Raw genomic sequence first — 22,463 nt, 5'->3', positions numbered from 1 at the left:
TAAATAAGAAGAACAAGAAGAGGTTTCATCATTTAAAATTGTAATAAGGAGAGGCCCGTCACTGTTTTGTTTAGAGCCCGAGATGATTCCCGGGGATGATAAGAACATACTGATGACTCTTTATGGAATTGAAAATGAAGATGACTGCGAAGCAATGTACAGTGATGAACTGTTGGCTCAAAACATGTTCGAAAATGTACTCAGAGCCATTGACATCCCGTCTTGAAGCTGTAGCAAGATGAACATGAGCAGCGTTATTTAATGGCTTTACCCCGTTGTGAAGAAGACATGTGGCTTATGGCTTTCGGAAGAAATGTAACCACTTTTGTATTAAGTTCAATCAATGAACTCATTCATGCTGTGAAGGCAACTTATCAGCTCTCCAGTGAAGGCATTTCAACTCCACTACCTTAGTGATTTTTTTTGCTGTTAACTTCTTCTCATTACAGTCTTTCAATAGAAAACCACTACCATAGTACTTTTTTGTAAGTGCAGTTAAATCATTCAAGCTTTCGCTGAAGGTAGCTTGTCAGCTGTCCAGTAATACAGTAAATGGTAATTGACTTAAAATGCTTTCTGGTGACTCTTCATAGCACCTCTTTATGGAATTCTTCAAAATCATTGTATTGAACAGGTAATATATGATTTGAAAAGGTCCCAGTGTTGATTAGTTTCCTTAGAATATTTTACTTTTTGTATATTAATAATAATAATAATAATAATAATAATAATAATAATAATAATAATTAGCTCCCTTTCCTTCTACCTTTGTCTTCCGGTCTCAAAACCTCCTCCTAATTATCTTTATTGTCTCTTAGGATAATCACCTCTGCATAGAAGATCATCCTATAATACACTCTATCCCACATTAGTGTGAACAAGTTCATAGTCAAATTTAGTTTTACAACAATTTCATCATTTATCGGTTCTACTTGATCCAAAATCACACTGCCTTCAGGCGGAGATCTTGAAAGATGTTTCACTTTCTCTTGCCAAATCTTCTGGGTTGCACTAATGCCAAGCTTTGCCAGACTAGCTAATGCCTCTTTTATTAAGGATACAACATTAGTACTAGTGTAGGAGTCCCTCACATTAGTATCTTCAGAACCTTTGTGAGATTTTCAACTACTAAACAACATATGATTACTATGTCTTCCTGAATGGCTTGATTAGACATTGCTATAGGAACTAAAAGTCAAAGTGTGGCTGGTATTAAATACAGTGTTTATCCTAGAATACATCCATATTGGCAAATGCATGCAGTACCAAATGGACAGTAGGAATCAACAAGACTTTTGAATTCAAGGTTCTTTTCCTTCAAGTAGTCTTGAATTTCTCTAAGAAAGCACTGTTCTAGCCATTCCGGAATGAGAGATGAAGTCATCCGGGCTCCACTGTTTCCCTGACACTTCAAGAAAAAAAAATGGCTCAGATTTTTTTCCCCTGAGAGGACTTGGGGATACCATTATGGAGAACAGCAGTAGTTTCCCTATGAGGTCACTTGAACTATAGATTGACACAAAACAGAAATGTCAACAACTTATTTCGCTTTCCTAGACTCCTGCTCTTCAAAAGGACAAGTGAGATGTTTCAAAGACACCAAAAGTATGCACTTTCAATTGTACCAAAGATTTATGGAGCACCGTCCATTATTCATCCATTGTCTGCAAACGTAGCAAATGTAGCAGAGATATCTTTCCTTTGGCATAATTATTATAAATGAATTGGTCTCTAGATAGTGACCTTCAATTTTCAAACCACCCTTTACATTCAGAAAATAATTTTTAAGATCTACTTAAGTACTGGTAAACAGATCCCTTGTGTGGGAGGTAATTTATTCTTTTACTTCTCTTCAATCCTCAGACCATGAAGGGAAAACATGAACATACAAGTAGCAACAGTTACTAACAAGAGTTTCAGGTCTTACTATGATACAAATTCTAAATTCATTAACACTGTATATACACTCCAAAACTACTGATTCTACCTTGCAGACATGGATCAATAATGACTTTTTTTCCCAAAGACATTACCTTTCTTTTCCTTTTGGCCAATTTCAGTAATGAAAGCAACCGTAGGCCTACTGTACTCACATCCCACTCAATGGGATCTAGAGAAGCCATGATTCAGCTTTATGGCAACCAATACAACCTCATCAGCTACTTACTGAAAAATTCACAGAATCAAGTGTCACAAAGTGGTAGCATACACTAGTTAAGCAACAGATTGTGTTATGGGTACCACAAGGGTAAATGATAATATATTGTGTTTTTCATGATCATGGAACTGATAATCTAGGTGACAGCTGATATAGAGGAAGAGAGGAAAAAAGTTTTCCTTCCTGCTCTGTGATTCATACAGACAACATTGTGGGTAACTTGCACTTACTCCCATACACTTAACTCAGAATCTTCAGTAACCAAGACGATATGCAGAAGTCAATCTACTTAAATACTCAACTATCACAGATGGACATCTTAAAGGCTTTGAATTTTACCTTAAGTTTTCAGAAAGCCAGATGCTGTCTATACACTCAACCCAGTAGTGCTCCTGGGATACTTTCCCTTAATTTAAGTCTACAAATTCAATTTATGTGAGAAGCAAACGCAGCACATGTGTTTTCTGTTACCACATAGGAAGTCAATCACATATGATGCTCTGACAAAAGGCAACATCTCAAGATGAAAGGTCACGCAGGCCTGGCCAGAACAAGCAAGAAAGTGCCAATCAAAGGATAAACTGGCCCCTTTTGAACACTCGGCCACTGATACTTTACTTTTATCCCCTCCTCCTGGGAAGATAGAGCGAAGCCTGGCTTTCTTATTCTTCTCCTCCGGGGCCATGGGCAGTGGTTTGGAACTGTGGTTGAGTGCTGAAGAATCTCGGTTGTTACTGTTCATCCTCAGTGGGGGAGCTGGAGGTTTTTCTTCGTTATCCAAGCTGTCAGACATTTTCAGTTGCAGCTGATTTCACAGCTCCTAAGGAAAAAGCAGTGGCAAACAGGAGGTAAGGGAGGACGTGTCTAATGCAAGTCTGGTATACACCGGAAGTCTATCATTTCAGACACAGCAGGCTCTTCCACGTATTCACTCAAATTTACCAAGGAAAGAGAAGACATTTGCCTCTCCAAAGGCTAAGAAGACAATGTAGCAAAGTTCAAGTAAATGCAGACATTAATGACTTTCAATATACATATGCAAATATGTAAACTCCTTTGATATTCCCACAGTAAAACTCCACTTTCTGCTGTCCATATACAATCTCTGAACGAGCAATTCACAGTCCCTTAAAATCCTATGCTGATGATCAGAATGGTCAAGTGGCACAAACTTTTTTCGTTTTCTTTTCTTTTTTCTTTTTATTCCTTTTTGTTTATAGTTCAGCCATTGGGACAAACTTTGTACACTTTTAGATTGATACAAGCTTAGATGTTGTCAATGGCCCTCAGCCACCATTTTTTAGCTGCTCTAACATTGGTGTGTTTTGAAGTTTGCTTCTTATGTCCGTGTACCTGGTTTGCAAAGTGATTTCTGCTGTTTTTAAATTACAAAATCAAGAAAACGTTTTACATACAAGCCAGTTTCGGGAAAGTTGGGGTTTACTGTCTTGGCAGATGATGTCCGTCTTCTCCCAAGCAAGCAACTAAAACCTGTGGGCTGAATGTCATTACTGCCAAGGGCAAAGCTCTAGCACACTGAAGGATATCATAATTTTATTCTCTGTCATATTTCACGTCTCAGAAAGGTACTTTGATTGCACAGTCTAACCTAGGTTTTAGGAATTTATTATTTATTCTGAATTTCACTGTTATTTAGGCTCTTGTGTCGAAATCTGGGGATTTTCCTGTTTCCTCCAACTCAGAGGGTGAACTGAAAGAGTGTGTCATCCCTAAGGAAACGTTTATGTCCAAGCGTCCTCTTACTCTAGTTCTTCTAGCCCTCCCCTTATAAGAGTTTATCTTCACAGGCATAAGTAAGGTTCTAAAAGTGTCTTTTGAATGAATTCCTGGTTTTAATTTAAGCTAAAAATCAAACCTAGCCACAATGGAATCTCAGTAGATTTATCAAGTGGTACTTAGTACTGATTTAGGAATAGGTTAATTATCCAAATACAAGTTATCATGTCACTTTATAGAAGGGCATTTACTGTAAATGAACATAAGTACGGCAATAACTGCTGGAATAGGAATTGCTCAGCCTCTGGGTGGTGGTAGTGCATAACTGTCATCCCAGCACCAGAGAGGCAAAGGCCAGTGACTCTCAGAGTTCAAGGTCAGCCTGGTCTCCAAAGTGAGTTCCAGGATAGCCAAGGGTATGCATAGGAACTCTGTCACAAAGAAAGAGAGAGAGAGAGAGAGAGAGAGAGAGAGAGAGAGAGAGAGAGAGAGAGAGAGAGAGAGAGAAAGGAAAGGAAGGAAGGAAGAAAATAAGGAAGAAAGGAAGATGGGATTTTGCCATAATTCCTTTTCGCTTTAATGGTTACAGTATTTTTATTAAATTTAATAATTACATGTAAGTTATATCATGTAAGAGGAATTTAAATTTTTTACTATGTTCTGTGAAATCATGTTTGTAGAAAAATGAATGAATGCAACTGGAATGAAACAAAATAATTTAAATTAGCCAGACTCTAAAAGACAAGAATGTTTCCTCTCACATACAGGATGTCGTTTAATAAAGTAGAAGGGAGATTTTAGGGCAAGAAAGAGGACCAGTAAAGGGGATGAAGGAAGATAAGAAAGAGGGACATATGATCCAAATACATTATGTACATGTACCACACAGCATAATGAATCTCATTATTTTGTATAATTAATATATGGTAATAAGATTTTAAATTACTTCCCTATATTCTAAATTTAATCAATATATACAGTCCATGATGCCTCACTCCCTTCCTAAGCGACTACTGGCAATTAAAGGTTGTTGGGTGTGGCTGCTTGATAAGCATGGGAGGACTGTCCTCTGAAGAGAAAGGGAGGAGGAATAAATGGGGGAGGGGAGAGGGAAAGTGTGAGTGGGGCTGGGAGGAGAAATTGGAGAGGAAACTGTAGCATTAGAGCATAAGATACAATGAAATACAAGGTGAAGTATATATTAATATAGCAAGTACCACATGCTAATGGAAATTATTATTATTATTATTATTATTATTATTATTATTATTATTATTTTAACATACAAGTGAAAGCAAGGAGAGAACTACATTCTCTTTCGCATTTTGACCTTTGATAATTCTAAATCTCCTCTTCAGACTGATTTCATCAGTGGCGTTATATTTTACTGGCCCAGCTCACAGCTATCATTTAGCCACTGGGAATAATTTGGTCTGAGACTGATTGTTCTGGGCTCGATAATACTGCCCAAATGTTAAGTTATTATTACAGAAATTTCAGCTATGCAACATCTAGCTTTATAAAAACTGAAGTGTAAAGTTACTGGGAACGGCCTGAGTATTTAATTAGAAATACTAAGAGACGAATTTCTGGAAGGTTGTGTCCTATATAGATAAAGAGCTACCATGTTGCAGATGATACATATTTTCTGATGACGTATGACCCAACTTGATATGACAGAAGCCAAAGAGACAATCATGCCCTCTTTAGAACAGATCTGATCTTGCATAACCAGGCAAGACAACAAGGGTTCTAGGGCAACTACGTAATTTAACACACTGTGCTCCTTTGTTCTTCATCAATAGGTGTGGCTTCCACACCTATTTACACATTCCTAATTATACTCTCTAAAAAGGCAGCATGCTTATGTGTTGCTTCTTTGCTGGCTACCTGATGACCCTGATGCTATCTAACAGGTATGTTTTAGTTTGACGATTTAAGGATTACTTGGGATAGAAAACTGAAACTAAAGTTTTCTATACTGTACTAACAACCCACTCCTCAAATTTCAAAACCACATTTACAGTGGATAGATAGAAAGATAGATAGATAGATAGATAGATAGATAGATAGATAGATAGATAGATAGATAGATAGATCGAACCACATTCAGGGTCTGACATCCCAGGAACTCTGCAGAGAACTGAGCTTATATAGAAGACTTTCTACTTCTCAACAAAGTGCAATTGTTTTAGCTTCTTTTGTCTCATTGGGGGGGGGTCGTCGGAAGACTTGGAATCAAACTTTACAGAGATGAAGCTGAGAGTGAAGAATGTCCGTCCAGTTCCACAGTGGCAATGGGAAATACTCTTCCTTTGCACAAATATTCCAGATTTTATTTTGTTAAATTATTTTGATACTACTTCAGCTCTTTGTTAAGTTTTTTAAAGTACAAACAAAATTATCTTCTTGACATGGTTAACCCACCTTTAAAGCAAGTGGTTCAAAGTCTGCTTTTGAAAACAGTGGAGAAAGGGAATGTGTTCGCAAGGAAGCCTTGTTGTTAACATATTTTTTCCCAAGTGGGAGGTATCTTGTACTCTTCCATAAATGTAGAAAGAGAGAATCCTATTATGTTGTGTTTGTAAAGAATACCAATTTACTGTCAGGTCCTCTTCTGAGACAGCTTTCTACAAAGGACACTATTAATGGATCACTGCTTCAATCTGCCTATGATGTCATTATTTCCAAGACCTTAAAAGAGACTATTTTGTTCAGGATGGCTGTAGGCTCCATTTCAAGTATTATACAAAAGCACTATTATTCTCTAGGAGCCCAATTAAAAAAAACTGTTGTTTTTCACTTCTACAACAGAAACTTTCGAGTGGCACTTTAGATCTAGCCACAGGACATGTGTTTCCCTTTCAGATACTGGCCCTCAGCATTGCGGAAAAATAGTCAACACTAGTGTACAAACAGCCACAATTTTTATCTTTTTGCAACATGATTGCAAAGCTACTACATTTTCACAAAGAAGTCTAATGGTTTTTGTGGATGGTATGTATTTTTGAGCCATCCCTTGGGAGTTAGTGTTGACATAGTCTCTGTAATTGCAATAGAAATGGATCTACTATTTTTTAAAAGGATGGTTATTTCACTATAACCAAGGATCCTAAATAGTCTATTTTAAAGCCACTAAGATTCATTATGTCTATTTTTCATGTCTTTCTCTCCCTCCTCTGTCTCACGCACAAGTGTGAGGGCATGTGTGCATGGTGACTGGATAAACACACACAGCTCCTTATTGATTCGCCTCTTGACAAAGAATCTTAGTGAAAAGCATCTGCACAGGAAAATACCTGTTATGATGCAGGGCAGCTATAGATGCAATGATTAGAAATATCCAACTACTGTTGCTATTCTCTCACTTTTCCAACATATATTCTCCTGCCACACAGTACCAGACAAAACTCTCAGGAAGTTAAAAAAGAAAGTCACCAATCTACATGAATCTAAAAGTCAAAGTAATCAACAATAGACTAGCTAACATGATCAAAACCCACACTATGATATATATGTTGAATTGAATGCAGCCAAAATGCCAACCATGCCCATTTATTACAGGTAACATATACCAAGTACCTGAAAGATGAAAAGCCAGAAATTCTGGTTTTACCACCACATATCAGACCATTTATTAAGCCATAAGCAAATGGAATAAGTATTTTAAACAAACACCCCTAAAGCCACACATAGAAATAAACATCTGTGTACTTTCAGATTTTATGGAATTATGTACTTGCATACTTTTTTCAATAAGACAAATATGTTGTCTGCCTTTGCACCAAAATCTGAGCTTAGCAAATACACAACCCTAATCAAATGAAAGCCCCTCCCCCAAAAAACAAGTAGCAACATAAGCCTATTACCAGACATTGGTGATCACACCAACATTGTTTAATATCCTTTGGATATGAAAGTAGCTGATACAACATAAGGCTAGGATAGCAATGTCCTAGAGCCTAAAGGAAATGTCCAGGGTAAACTGTAATGTTCCTGTTACATAGATATAGAATACACTAAACTAGACTAGACTGGAGTGGACTGGAATGGAATATAATGTTCAAGAAACTGGGGTGACATAATAATGATTTAACACAAGGGCACGTGGAAAAAAGATGGATTTTAGGAAGGCAGAAGCATAGTAGGCTTGTAACAGAACTCTGTTCAAATGTGAGTGTATTTTCTAGAAATTCTTTGAGGAAGGTTCTGCATAAAAAGAATTGGTGCCAGTCTTTAGACTTAATGACAGTCTTTAGACTTCAAAGTATTGAATAAGCATAGATTTAAAGTTATCATATGTCTCCTTAGAGAATTATACCAATATGAAATCAATCATTTGTGTATGAAGATGAGATTGCTATCTTTACTGGAATGATGTATACACTGAATTATACTTTGGTGGTAGGAAAGAGGATTGAAGAATTATACTTGCTGGCTTTTCCCCTACATTCCCTTATACCCTATATACACATTTTCAAGATGGCTATATAAGTGACAAACATAGACCTCAGTGGGAAACAAGCTGTGTCTTGGTAATTAGTCTAAGCCACCATAAATTCCATTCTATTTTGCATGCATTATTTGCAAATGAACTTGCCCAGATCAAAAATTCATGACTGGGGGTTGGGGATTTAACTCAGTGGTAGAGCGCTTGCCTAGCAAGCACAAGGCCCTGGGTTCGGTCCCCAGCTCCGAAAAAAAGAAAAAGAAAAAAAATCCATGACTGACAACATAAGAAAATATAGTACATAATTTGTAAATGGTTTCCTTCCTCCCAACCACCAAAGAAAGAGAAAGAGACAGAGACAGAGACACAGAGACACAGAAAGAAAGGAAAGGAAAACTTAAGCAGTCTTTTATAAGGCGACAATATAGTATGAAAAAGTATTGCATATTACGTTCCATTTCTCGAACAACTTTTGTCTGAATATTTCTAGACATGTTTCAGACATTAATACCTATGTTTTGTCAATGAAGGTATTTTATGAAAAGATAATGAGCCAAATCTGAGTCTCTAAGATATTCTAGATCCACACTGCTACTCTCAGACCAGGTGAACAAGGAAGAAGTCATTCACTAACCACAGGCAGCTGTGTGGGCCCAATTTAGGAGCTTTGTCTTGTCTCAAACTGCATGGAGCCATTATAGATGCCATTCCCTCCTCATAGACCATAAGCTCCTTGAGGGTACCATTACGAATGCATACTTTCATATTAGCTAGTACAGTGTATTTTTCCCAACAAGTATTGCATTTGAGACAATTAAACAGAGCACTACATATTCTAGACATTAGTTTCAGCTCTGAATGTTACATAAGCCTACATTGCTACTTAGAGCAAGCCAAGAAAGGCATGCTTGCAATTACTAGCAGTAGTCTAACTGCAAAGCAGATGGGCATCATTTCAAAGTCAGCTAGCATCTGGTTAACAACATCTCATTATATATATATATATATATATATATATATATATATATATTTGAAATTTCTAAAAATAACTTCCATGCTCTACTCTGGTTCAGGTCTCACATCAACACAGTAAAGAAGTCAGTACCATCTCTTTGTCCTCCATGAAGAGTTAAATGACAAAGTCACCAAGTCTACGATACTTTAAACTTCTCAACCCTTGCCAATTCCCTTTTAACAATACACTGCGACACAATATATATCCAAGTAAACAGAAAGATGCACACGCTTTTCATATATACATTTTTAACCTCTTGAAATAGTCACAGAAAAAATGTAGCCTTTTCATATCATCTCACTTCAGGCTGGTACTTACTGGGTTCATTTGCTTTTCCCATCCAAAGACCCAAGGCTATTCGGTTTATTGATAGAACTCCAAAAGTTTTTGTTGACCAATTGTACCAGTTCTTAGATGGCCTTGTTTTGGAGCTTGCCTCTTCTGGGAGCACTCACCAAGAGAACACTGCTATCGGAGACAGGGGTGTGCTGTTTCAGAGAGCCTTGCCAGGGAGATACCATTACAGTGGATAATGGAGGGAAGCCATTTGTAATATCATTTGATCAGGAGGAGCTGACCTACTTGTTAGGCAGGAGGTTTGCAAAAGCAGCCGGACAAGCAAGGGAGGCGCTAGCTCTTTCTACAGCTGTCTAGTTTCAATCTTAGATTATGCAAGAGATAGCTCACTGATGACACACATACAAGCACGCTCACACAGAAAACAGTCATGTTCTCTGTTATTCACACACGCAAATGAGGTCAGTTGTACAGTAGTCCTGTCCTCTGCTAATGCTCTTATGAGAGGCTTCCATTGTTTCCAGCAGGAACCTGGCATTGGGTCCAAGAAATCAGCAGATTATAGTTACAAATTTCAGTGTCCAGCTGTAAAAAAAAAGGGGAAGTCAATAGGTATAGGCCCAGCATCTGGACTTCATATTCTGCATGTATTACAAGGGACAAATAGTTCTCTTTCAAATGACTTCTTAAGGCTTTAAATATATGTGGCGCAATACTTTATTATTTATTATATATGCTGCATGAGCTAATGCCAAGAAATTGCTAACGATTGTCTGATGTGTATTTATATTTACAGACTAATGCATCCTTACAGGCTTCAGCATACCTAAGATAAAGTAAGACACTTAGAGTACAAAGACAGAGATATTTTTAAGCATGAAAGAACAGAAATAATTAACACTAAAAGATGCCTCCAAGGAATAGGTGGGGAAAATAAAAGGAAAGCAGGATCCAGTAATAAAACATTTCTGGGTTCTGAAATAGAAAATGTAATATCCTTGGAAACATTCGAATGGAACAAATTAGATGCAGACTGACAGCCCTAGGGAGCAGGGCGTGGTGAGCCAATGTCTTGGGTCTCCAGCGTTCTAGCTGCTCCCTCTTACTTTGCATAGATTATAATTATCCACCACAGTGAAACATCAACACATTTTCTTAAATCTAAGCTCAGAATTTCAAGTGCTGCATTTCCTAGGGCTTTTCGAATTAGCATTGCGATGTCTGAATGTTGCTTTTCAACCTGTGACTCATAGCTCATTGTCTTAGCACCTTGTTGTGGCCCTAGTTTCCCTGCACCCACAATGATTCTCTGTAAGGCAGATGTCCATGCATGTCTGAAGAGGGCAGTTGAGACCTGGTCTGTTTTCTAAACCAAGAACGTAGATCAACTTGACACAGTATTTGTTTCAGCAAAAAGTTATTTCATATCAGATCTGGCAGTTAAGCAGTTTGAGCTAGCATAAAACATAGCAACTTTCCCCCGGCTTTGCCTTTTAATCAAAGTTTAAATATCCACAACCCTAAAAGGCTGAGCAGCATGTGTTTCAGAACCTTATTTGAGAGAAATTAGGAAATATGAAATAATATCTATTTAAAAAAGTTGTGACTGGAGAGATGGCTCAGCAGTTAAGCACACTTGCTGTTCTTGTAGAGGACTGTGGTTCAGTGCCCAGTACTTACATGGTATTTCAAAACCAGCTATAAATCCAGTTCAAAGGGATCCAGCAGAAAAAAAAAATAGATACAAATAAAATAAATCTAAACTGAGAAATAAAAAATAAAGTTTTCCTAATACTACTGGAGGAAGAATGGGAAATGACAAGACCTAATTTTCATTTATCCCACTTAAAAAATTGTCAAATATAAACATCCACTTGGTCATAGCTCTGGCTAGAAATTCCCCATCATTGTTGCCTCCCCCCATACACCCCCACCAACTACCACCACCAGTGTTGTTTTACTTTGGAAAAAAAAAAGAACTGGCCAAGCTTGGCATAGTGGTGCACTCTTGTAATCCCAGCACTTGAAAAGAAGAAGTAATAGTTCAAGACCAGTCAATAAACATTACATGAGACCCTTCTTAAAAATACAAAATTAATGCAAATAAGAAAACTATGGGTTTCAAAAAGAATCATAAACCACACAAAGTAATTGTTTAGAAACAAAGAACCTAATCTGAACAATGACTTCATAATTGGTTACACTGGGCTCTCTATAGTCTTCTTGTGACTTATATAGGCTCTTGAATGTCAAATTGACAGATCAAATGAACTCTTTAATCTCCTTCCTCTCTGTCACTCTATTTCTTTCTTTTAAAAAAAAGATGTTTATTTATTTTTTATGTATATAAGTACACTGTCACTGTCTTCAGACACTCACCAGAAGAGGGCATCGGATCTCATTACAGATGGTTGTGAGCCACCATGTGGTTGCTGGGAACTGAACTCAGGACCTCTGGAAGAGCAGTCAGTGCTCTTAACCACTGAGCCATCTTTCCAGCTCTACTTCTTGATTATAGAAGCCACTGTCCGCATAAGAGTAGCTCCTCACTGTGACACACAGTCAGCTTGCTTCCCCTGTGTTCGCATACATATGAAGAGAAGACTGCTGTGTACTTTTCTACGGCCCTGGCAAACCCCCAAACTGAGGCCACCATGCCCTAGCACTCATCTCAAAAGGAAAAAAATGTGTTTTGGTGAGAAAACTGCAGATGAAACAGAAGCAGAGTTTGATGTGAAGAAAGAGAGTGAGGCCTGAAGATGAACCAGTGAGGAGTTTCCAAATTAGTCCTGTGGAATATCAACTATTCCACATGTATCATGACAAATGTACTAGGGATAAGGAGAGGGAATCGGCTTCATCATAATAAATATACACAGATATATGAAATAATGTTCACCTTAGAATATTCTAGTTCCTTTGAAAGCAAGCCTAGCAACTGCTCCATGGCACCTCACTCAAAATTTTATCAAACAACCACTAGCTAGGCTGGTGGCCTTGAGCAGATCACCTAGGAATGTCCATACCTTTGTACTCAGAGCTTAATACGGATCTTTAAGTTATAAAGATGCACACAGGGAAAGAAAAGAGTCTTAAACCATTGCCTTTAGGAGGAAAACACAGCAGTTAGTGCTTTATCTTTGTTAATCTGAGGTTGACTTCATTTCAAGAAAACTTGACACAAAACCAGACTGACTACCCTTTGAGGGAATAAACATGATGACTTCAGTACTAAAAACCCCTAAGCACCCCAACTGTGTACACTGTCATTTATTTAACAAACCTTTATCAGTTCTGTCTTCTACAGGTATCATGCTAGGTGATGCACATAAGTAAATAAGTACATAGCTCCGAGGAAGGTTGGAGGCCCAGTCAGTGGCTACATGTTATCCTTAAACACATACCAAATGTAGAGCCAATAGTGTAGCTACCAAGCAAATAATGGCATATAAATATTCCATGTTAGTCTTAAAATCACAGTTCACATTTACATCCATTCATGCCTCCCATGTCTACAGTATGGCATTGGATATAGGGAGAATGGAGAGATAGATCATGGTCAGTTATTGTGTTCACGGAAGGTGATAGTAGGTATATAATATGATGCAATCAAAAGATGCTTAGGAAGAAAGAAAAAAAAAACAGACATGTTCATGTTCCCAAAGGAGTCAAGAGAATGAATAGGGTATGAATAGTGTGTAAGAGCTGAACAGATTTTGAAAAATAGGAATCAATATGTTGTCAGAAGATATTATTCAATAGTATAGTCTAACAAATGAGTAGTCTCAGCGTGTTAGCTTATTTTTTCTATGCTTTGAGTACTTGTTTCGACTGAACTGAATGATATTGGTGTTGCATGAAGAAGAGATGTCAAAACTGTGGAGAAAGCAGTATTTGAAAGTCTAAAAGCTAGGACTCTGTTTCCAGTTTAGCTACAAAAATGAAAACAGTGGGGTCTTACAGGAAACGTTTTAGTACTGGATACATATATATGAACGGAGCAGACATCTGGGAAAATGTTAGTAACATAATACTTGGAAAAATAAACTGTTCTTTTGTGCTACCTTTAAAAACTAAATGGTGTAATTCTCTGTGGCTTTCATTGGGAGATAGCTGTTCAGTTAGTGGATCTTTTTATAACCCTGAAAGAATTCTAAGGAGAGAAAACAGATTGATTGCAGCTCTGGTTCCGGATTATTCTACAATGCTTAGGAAATCATTAAATATTCACAAATCTATTAATTCATTGAGCATTTCCACCATGTCTGTTCTATGCCAAGCTACACAGAGGATACTCGGGAAGGACAGAAGAAAATGGCTAGCTAATACTGCCTAGATGAACAAGGAACAGCACTGTCCCCTTGAAGATTCTTGAAAGGATACTCATGACAGGTGAGTTCAAAGATGAAAGCAGGTTGTTCTTGAAGGAGAGGACTGAAGAAAGAAGAAGCTCCACAGAGGAAGTATATTTGAATTAAATTAGGGAGAATAACCAGATCAGAGGACATGCAAGTCTCAGGCACAAAGAACTATATGTATTAATGTCCAGAGGTGATCGGAGAATGAAGGGGAAACAAAAAGTCTGTACAGACAAATTAAGAAAGGTCTTATGTGCTTTTCTATTTGGTTTGGCCTCTTTCTGTCTTTCTACACAGACATTTCAAGTAGTAAAATGGCACAATTAGGTGGTGTTTAAGAACTAATACACAGGTGCTAACGTGGCGATTCCCAAGATAAGACTGTTTTAAAATGTTTTCAGGTAGTAAACACAGAATAATGAAGCATAATTATGATATTGTATGATATTATGATCACAAGTCAAGGGATGAGAAGCACAGCTAATACATAAAAAGAAAGGCAGGAGATTTCAGGAGAGATTGGCACCTATTTTGGAAATTGAACTGAACTTCATATGAGCTAACACATGCGATTCCACAGTGTTCCTCTGCATAGCAGCTACTGGGCTATCAGAAGTAAGTGTACTCTTAGGAATAAGAAATTATCCTCAGGTTTTTGGCCAGTAGGACATCTGTTTGACTGAGTCTTTAAATGCATCTAAAATGGTATGCATACTCTTCTGAAAAGACAATAATTCTAGAAAGATGAAACATGTTACATACAACCTCAAATGCACAATGATAGAAGACCAAAGAGGGACACACTGGAAATCTCAGTAAGAGTGAATCTAGAAATGTCTGGGGAAGCAAGACAAACATTAAAGCATCTTGCTCTTGAAATCACAAGTAAGAAAAAGTGGAAGCAAAAACTATAAGGACTGCAGCTCATACATGGTAGAAAAAAATATATATCTTTGGTTGCAGGTCTTCTCAGTAGAGATAACATGTGAACAAGAAGAAAAATGTCACATTGGCTTGGCTTGTGGAATTATTACAAGAAAAGCTGGACATATGAACTCAAGATTTTAACCTGGAGCATAGAGTAATAGAAAATAGAAGACCTCTGGGGAATACCAATGTTGCAGATCTAGAACAAGGAGAGGAGCCAGGAATCATAGAGAAAAGTCAGAGAGGTGAATTGTATGAGGTCAAAGAAATCAAGATGAGAATGCTTCAAGCTGGGTGTATTGATCATGATGCAAAGTTACAGATAGTTCAGAAACATTCCTTTCTATCCTCTAGCCTTTCTGCAAAGTCAACCTAGCTTGCTTTCTTGCTATTTTCACATTAGAAACAAAATCTCCAACTGCTACTACAAGTCTGTGGGTGCACTTAGATATATTTTGAGAATTCTAACACCCTACAGTCTGTTGTTACTGGAACAACATGGGAGACACCACAGATTACACATCAAGAAGCATTCTTCTTGGTTGTAGCTGTTACCATTGTAGCTATTAATACTCTGTCTTGTTCTGAAGAATACTAAAATGATGTCACATTGGTTGCAGTCTTGTATTATGCTGGGCATTGTGTAATATACACAGTCTGTTCCAGATAATAGATAACCCATTGCTCACCTTTAGGTATACTTTCCATGGGAAGGAATAATTTCTATGCAAGTAGTTCCTATTTGGGAACTGTAGCACCATAAGACTTTTACATGTGAAAAACACAAATATTTTTCTGACCTAGAGCCCTTAGTCTACACCATTGGTAGTACTCTGTGCTTGGCTCCACTGTAGCCATAAATTCCACCAAGCTATTTTTCAAGTCCCTATGTTCTTACATATACCTCTTCAGCCACACAAAGTTTCAAAGGCTCAGTTAGTCTCAGCTAATCACTCTGCTTGCTCATGAATGTCCTTACAGTTTCAAAGTAAGTGAACTGTGCTTCCACTGTGGTATTTGAGACCAAACTTTGGAAAAGAGTAAATGCTCTATCCACAAAGGAGACATTCAATATTAAAGGGGGCAGGAGGGTGCTGACTGTTGGCAGTACCAATATTAGGAGTTCCCTCCGCCTTTCCTTTCAAAAGCAAATAAAGGTACCATCATCGAAGGCTTGGCAGATTTCTAAGAAGCACTTATATCATTATGTCACATGCACATGAACAAGAAACACTGATGAGATGGCAAGCTCCACATGCCCTGGTGCAGCAGGGATGAGGAAACTAATGGGTAGTCATGTTTTTCAATTGTCTCCTTGAGTAGGCATAACACTGACAGCGTGGCTTGTGGCTAAGGTAAAATACAAGATTCAAATGGAGTCAAGTAAGCCCAGTGACCCTCAGGCTTTGGCTGCAAAGGCTTTGGCTCCACACCATTTCTCTGCTGTCTGGGAGTTCTCTCCCTTTCTCCCTTTGATGGCGCCTTTCAAAGGCAATGAAAAGATAATAATAGGATCTATCACTTGTATGTTTACTATTGGCAGACACTGAACTGTTTTCTTAAAGTATCACATTTCATCCTCATGAGAAATCCATTTTACAGATAAAGACACTGACTATTAGGAGGGATTAGTACTCAAATTAGTGTACACGGTTAGAAAGTAGCTAAACAAGGATTCAAATGCTGGTCTTACTCACTCCTACGTTTATCCTCCTAATGGCTTCTTCATTATAAAAAAAAAAGATTATGAGGATTTCCAAAGGTATAAAGTAACACATAAGTTCTGGAGAGTCGATATTATTACTAAGCAATTGCTGTTAAATTGATGCCCATCCAGGCTTAAAACTTTCAGTTCTTCCCATACACTGTACAAATTGCCTATGGTGAGTTTCAGGTATCAACAATGAACTATCAGATGTAAAATTTCCAGGCTGTTTCTCAGATGCTGCCTCCAACAAGGAGGCGGCAACTTAATGTTGATTAAGTCCAATGATCTCATTAAGGTTTGTAGCTCTTTCTCTACCTTATGCCCAGTGACAGAGAACTCTATTACACAATCGTCTGGAAAGATTGCAAGCCCAGTGTTGAGCAAGATGTCTATGAGAAAGTTTATTTTGGCAAGTGGCTTCCTTAAACCATTTCTGGGCCTTTAAGTCCTTTACAACCTGAAGACTACTGGACAACACAATAAAGATACTTCTGACACCAAGCTTCAAGATTGTTGCCTTTTATGACTGTGTCATGCACAAATGAAAAAAAAGTAACTCAAAGATACAGACGCGTGTCTTTCACCCATTTGAATCTGTGGCTCTGACACTGTGTAGAGCCTATAGAAGGATCCTCTGCTCTAGAAAGCCATTAGAACTCTAAGACGAGGAAGAGGGAGAGACTGGATCTTTACTGACAATATGCTACTGCCCACCTTTTCCTTTTAGTTCCTTAATTGAGTCACAGAAGTAGTTCTTCTAGGCCTAGCCTTCTGTCAGTAGAAATTTTTTAAGGTACTATAATGGACTTACTGCTTTTTAAGAGATTTTCAACTTATGGGTGGAGTCAGGGGCTTGAATGGTGCTCCTGAATGAAGACAGGCCACAAGGACATTATTTCACACTCACCTGTGTTGTGGTTTGCCCTGGAGTTATCTGTATTTTGATGCTAATTCTCCTGCCCCAAGGACAGCTGCCTAGTCAGTACTCAGGAATCAGGTGACTCCACCAGAACTTTCTCCCCCTTGAATTTGTAAAGTACAGGTGAGGGGCAGGTACAGGATAGAAGGAGTCCTGTCATTGGAGGAGAAGGAAGGATGGGTGGGAGAGAAGTTTGAAGGAAGAGGAGGAGACTAGGAGAGAAAGGAAGAGACAGGATGGGGAGAGGGGGAGAAGCCGTGGCAGGACAATGGAGGCTGATGTAAAGATTCCGCTCTGTGTATTTACAGGTTGTTATTAATGATCTCAAGGGATGGATGGTACCGGGCTTTGTATGTTTAAGTGGGCAATTATATCTTATCAATTGGGTCAAAGGTTATTGTGTGTGTGTTCTTTTATGTGACGGTTTGAGTGTAGGAAAGTGTGTGGCTGCAAGAGACCCTGGGCCGCCTCGGTGTTGGGATGTGTTTCCGCCAAGATATCTAGCAGATATCTTGGGGCACCGCGGTGCCGGACCAAGCGAGGTAAAAGACAACAATACTTATTTTATTTATTATATTTTTACAACAACACACTTGTGCTCCACAACATATCAAGTGATGGTATAGACATGATTCCACACTCACTTGTGCCCAGAAAGTCTCCAGTGGAGGAAACCATGCACAAACAAGATTATTGAGGGGTGTACTCATGTTTGCAAATCTCTAGATCCAAGTTCATGTTCTCTAGCTCACTCCAGGGCCTGTGTTTCTTTCGACTCTCTTATAGGAAGATCTGCATTCTGTCTGGAGTGTAAGGAGCTTCCATCAGCTTATCTTTACCTACGCCCACAGAGAAACCTCCTCTGGGGACTCGTTAGTAACAGCTGTTGAAATTTCAGTGGGGTCGACATATGTGTGGGCACACTCACAGTAGAAATGTATTTTATCATTCAACGATCACATTAACCTTTTCTTTCCCTTTCTTCCTCTTTAATAAAGCAGAGGTTGACGTTAAAATCTATTTTTAGCATATACTCTAAGCCCGGGGGTTAATTGAAAGAGGGTAGCACAGGGTACAATACACCTGAGTGTGGATACAGGTTTCTCAGAGGAGAATTGCCTTCTATCCTTCTGTAGAATGATGCGCTCCAGGTTAACAGAATATTAATATATGTGGGTAGATGTGAGGTTTCTAAGTGCAGCAGATCTGACCTTTCCATGTGTATAACTAACAGCAATTTTATATGGTAAACATAAAACCATAAACGTGCTATTATTCACAGCACAGCATTAAGGAAATAGATTTTTCCCTTACTCTCTCTGAGGAAAAGAGACAACAAGTTAAGTCATGATTTTCTACAAATAATTATACCATGCAAAGCTCACCACTGTTACGTGGGATTGGTTAATGTTCCCTTAGACTAAACACCATTGAGAAAGTGTGTAATGACAAAAATGTCAGTCTGCGAACGCACATAAGACTTTCAGAACAATATGTCTGAAGTTGAATGTGAGGGTGGGTCGCTATCAGTACTTGTGAATCAATGTGGATAGATGGGAGTTACCGTGCTTCTAGTGGAGAGGGAATGTAGGTCAGCACCAATGTGAAGATGCATATTGTCAATGTACCCATGGAAGAAGCTGAAAGTGTGGAGACGTTTACAGGAGAGTATGTGACTGCTCGGGCATGTGGGTCAAAATGAGTAGTAAGCATATCTATCAAATAGTGTTAGTGAGAATGTGGTCAGGTGAGTAAATATCAATAACTGACATGTATGTAAGAGACCTGCATGTATGTATCTATGTGAGCTGACTATTGCAATATAAATTATGTATGCATTATGGTACACACCGGTAAAATGCATATTGGTGACTATGAACATTGCACATGTCACATGCATATGTACCCCTGTATGATATATATAACAATGTAAGGGAATACACATATGAGACTAAGAGAGTGGAAATGTGTACAAGTAATTGTATGTGGTGAGTATAACAGTGTTTGTGTGAAAATGTGCGATGGTATGAATAGGGATTGTTATGTAAGAGGGTGTCCATTTAAGAGTATACAGGAGAGTTATTATGTGTTCATAAGAATGAGTGGGAATGTATAATTTGATATGTGTAGTTCTGAAAGTGAGAATGCATATTTGAAAACGTATGAGTGCAAATCATGGCTATGCATTAAGCGTAGCTGTATTTATGAATTTTTATGAATAAGAATGAGAATGTGTATATGCCCATGTGAATCTCTGGGTACATTGTATATCTGTACATACGTGATTGTGTAAATAGAGGAATGATGACAGTAGGTAAAAATGGTTGTATTTATGGAAATAAATGTATGTGTAACTATATTTCAGGTTGTGGGTCTGAAGGCCTAGTATTGAACGTGATGATTAGATGCCAGTGTGAAAAGAAAGTTCTTGAGTGTGATTATGGTTCAAAATATCTGCCTCCATGTCTGCGTGTAAGTCTCTGGGAATATGATGAGGGAAGGAAGATGGGCTCAGTGCTGTGCATGCGAGTGAAGGCAGACCTGTCAACAGGATACTGCAGGACAGTAGAATAGTTCAAAAGTATACAAGGATGAGTGGGTGAGATGCTGTCTATATTGCTATGGTCTTTATATATAAATAGGATGAGGATGTGTGTACACCTGTGTGTCCCTCAGTTGTGTGTGACTGTGAGGAAAATGATCATATCAGTACAAACATGCCAGAGTATATCAAACGGATGTGTTGTATATGACTGTCACCATGAAAAGAAGTCTGAGTTAGGCAAGCGGAAAGGTAGGGTATGTCTGGGCACAGAGTGTTTGATTTATATAGGTGTGTTAATAGGTAAGGGTATATATTATCATATTACTTACCTGTATAATATAAGTAAATATAAAAGTGTGAAAATATTAAGGAGGAATACATAGTCATGAATAGGTGAGAACGTTCAAGTGGGGGTAAGGTATATGTGTATCATAATGAAAATATGAATCATGAATATATCTATTCAGCTGTATGTAGCAGGTTTTTAAATTATATGTGAGAGATGGGTAAAAATGATAAGCGAGGGTGAATCTGGGGAGGGATGTGACTAGGTGAGTACTGAATAGCATTGAAGGCTAGGAACCTCTCCACAAATGATTTTCCTCCCCAGACAGAACTGTTCCAGTTGTACCGTTACTGAGCCCCTCTCAACCTCTATCATGGAAATGACAAAAAATATTGCTTATAGATTCAGAAAGAGAAGTATGAAATAGTTGAGGGAAAAAACCTCCTTTGCAAAATGTCTAGCTCAGTGTTGGCAACAGTTGATAACAGATAAAAATTCTTATTGTAGCTGTTTTATAGAAAACCCATGAGAGATCCCCTGGCACATGTCTCATTATCACCGGTTCTAGTTACCTTCTGTCGGTCAAAGTTTATAGAGGATCCTGGACCAGACCATTTCTAGAAAGTTGAATGCATCTTCATCGGCAAGGCTGTGATTCCATACCTTCAATTCCAATGGCTGAAACTTAGGTGCTTCCCTTTCATGAGGACACATCACACAAACTCCTGCTGCTGACATGCGGTTCTACCATCTTCTTGGCCCAAGGTGTGCTCAGAGTCAAAGAGAAATGGCTTGCATATTCTTTGCTTGTTTGTCTACTTGAAATTCTTTGGGGATGGGAATGTTGACTTGGGCAACAGGATAGATGCCTAAGCGGCTGACAAAGAGACACACATTGAAACAGGCAGAGAGACTCAGGAACACCAAATCTTAAATAGCCATCTAGGTGGCAGGGTACAGTATAGAAGGGCAGGTGGAGAAGGCACCAGAAGAAGCTACTGTGACTGCTTGGGGACAGACAGAGAGAAGGGCAGATAACAGGCATGCTTAGAGGAAGAGAGACTGGTCCCATGGGCAAAGCTGCTTGTAAGGGACAGTAGAGACCTGTAAGACTAAAGACCTACCCTTGGTAATCTAGTTTCCTGCTCGGAGAAATAATCCAGGAACTCTTTAAGGAATGGTTTATGATGAAAGGAAAGCAAAGCATGCTACAGACCCATGCTAGACAGCTAGGGGAGGGTGTCTGCCTTTGCTGCCTGGTTAGGTGAGAAGGTAGAGGGAGAGTTCCGCCAATTTTTAGTCCCAGAAGCAAGGAAGAGTGGGTTGGGAATATATTTGACTATGAAGACCAAATTAAGATTACGGGGTAGTGGAATCCGCAGGACCTGATTGGAGGATTTAGGACATGTGGCTGAGAAATGCCACTTAGCTCTCAAGAAAGGAGAAAAAGAAATGACAGCTTGATAGGAAGCATTTTCTGTGTTACACTGATGCTCTTAGATGGGGCTTGACATTTGCAAAGGACTTGGCAATGACTGTTATGTTGCTTCTCCTCCTCACCTCAAAATGTAGGTCAAGGCTGTCATTCCGATATTAGAGATGGAGGAGCCAAGAGACAAAGGAGAAGTATAACAAACTGAACACCCCAGAAAGTGGGGTCATAACTGTGAGGCCTAACTGTGGGGCCTGAGCTCAGATAAGTAGGCAAGATTTATTTGGATTTCAAATGCTCCTATCTCCACGCCCTGAAATCCATTGCTCACCTCACACAGCCACCTCAGCAGAGGTGAATGCTGCCCGTGAGTAGGAGCTAGGCTTCCTTCAGCTCTGACTGACTCAGTGCTTTGCACACCAGCTACCACAAGATGTAAGGACTCAGCTGCTCTTTCTCGGAGCAGTCTGCTGAGGAAAGCATTGTGGGAGATACCCAACCCTTTCTACAGCTGCCACTACTCCCTCATCCTACCCCCATATATGTTAAATACACAGTGGGGTGGGGAGAGAGGGAGGGAGGGAGGGGAGGGGACAGGGGGAGGGGGAGGGAGGGGAAGGGGAGAGAGAGG

General features: G+C 38.8%; 1 protein-coding gene across 1 annotated transcript in view; it reads right to left on the bottom strand.

Moving 5' to 3' along the window:
• The window catches only part of Pak3 (p21 (RAC1) activated kinase 3), a 111,919-nt gene that overhangs the window by 82,776 nt on the left and 6,680 nt on the right, over nucleotides 1–22,463 (bottom strand). The window contains 1 exon segment of the mRNA XM_032889871.1: nucleotides 2,777–2,978. Coding sequence (XP_032745762.1) covers nucleotides 2,777–2,951 — 175 coding nt within the window. The 5' untranslated portion in view covers nucleotides 2,952–2,978.

Source organism: Rattus rattus, chromosome X (genome assembly GCF_011064425.1).
Source record: "Rattus rattus isolate New Zealand chromosome X, Rrattus_CSIRO_v1, whole genome shotgun sequence".
Classification (NCBI taxonomy): domain Eukaryota; kingdom Metazoa; phylum Chordata; class Mammalia; order Rodentia; family Muridae; genus Rattus; species Rattus rattus.
The sequence above is the reverse complement of the archived record's forward strand: the minus strand, read 5'-3'. Positions and strand labels throughout refer to the sequence as shown.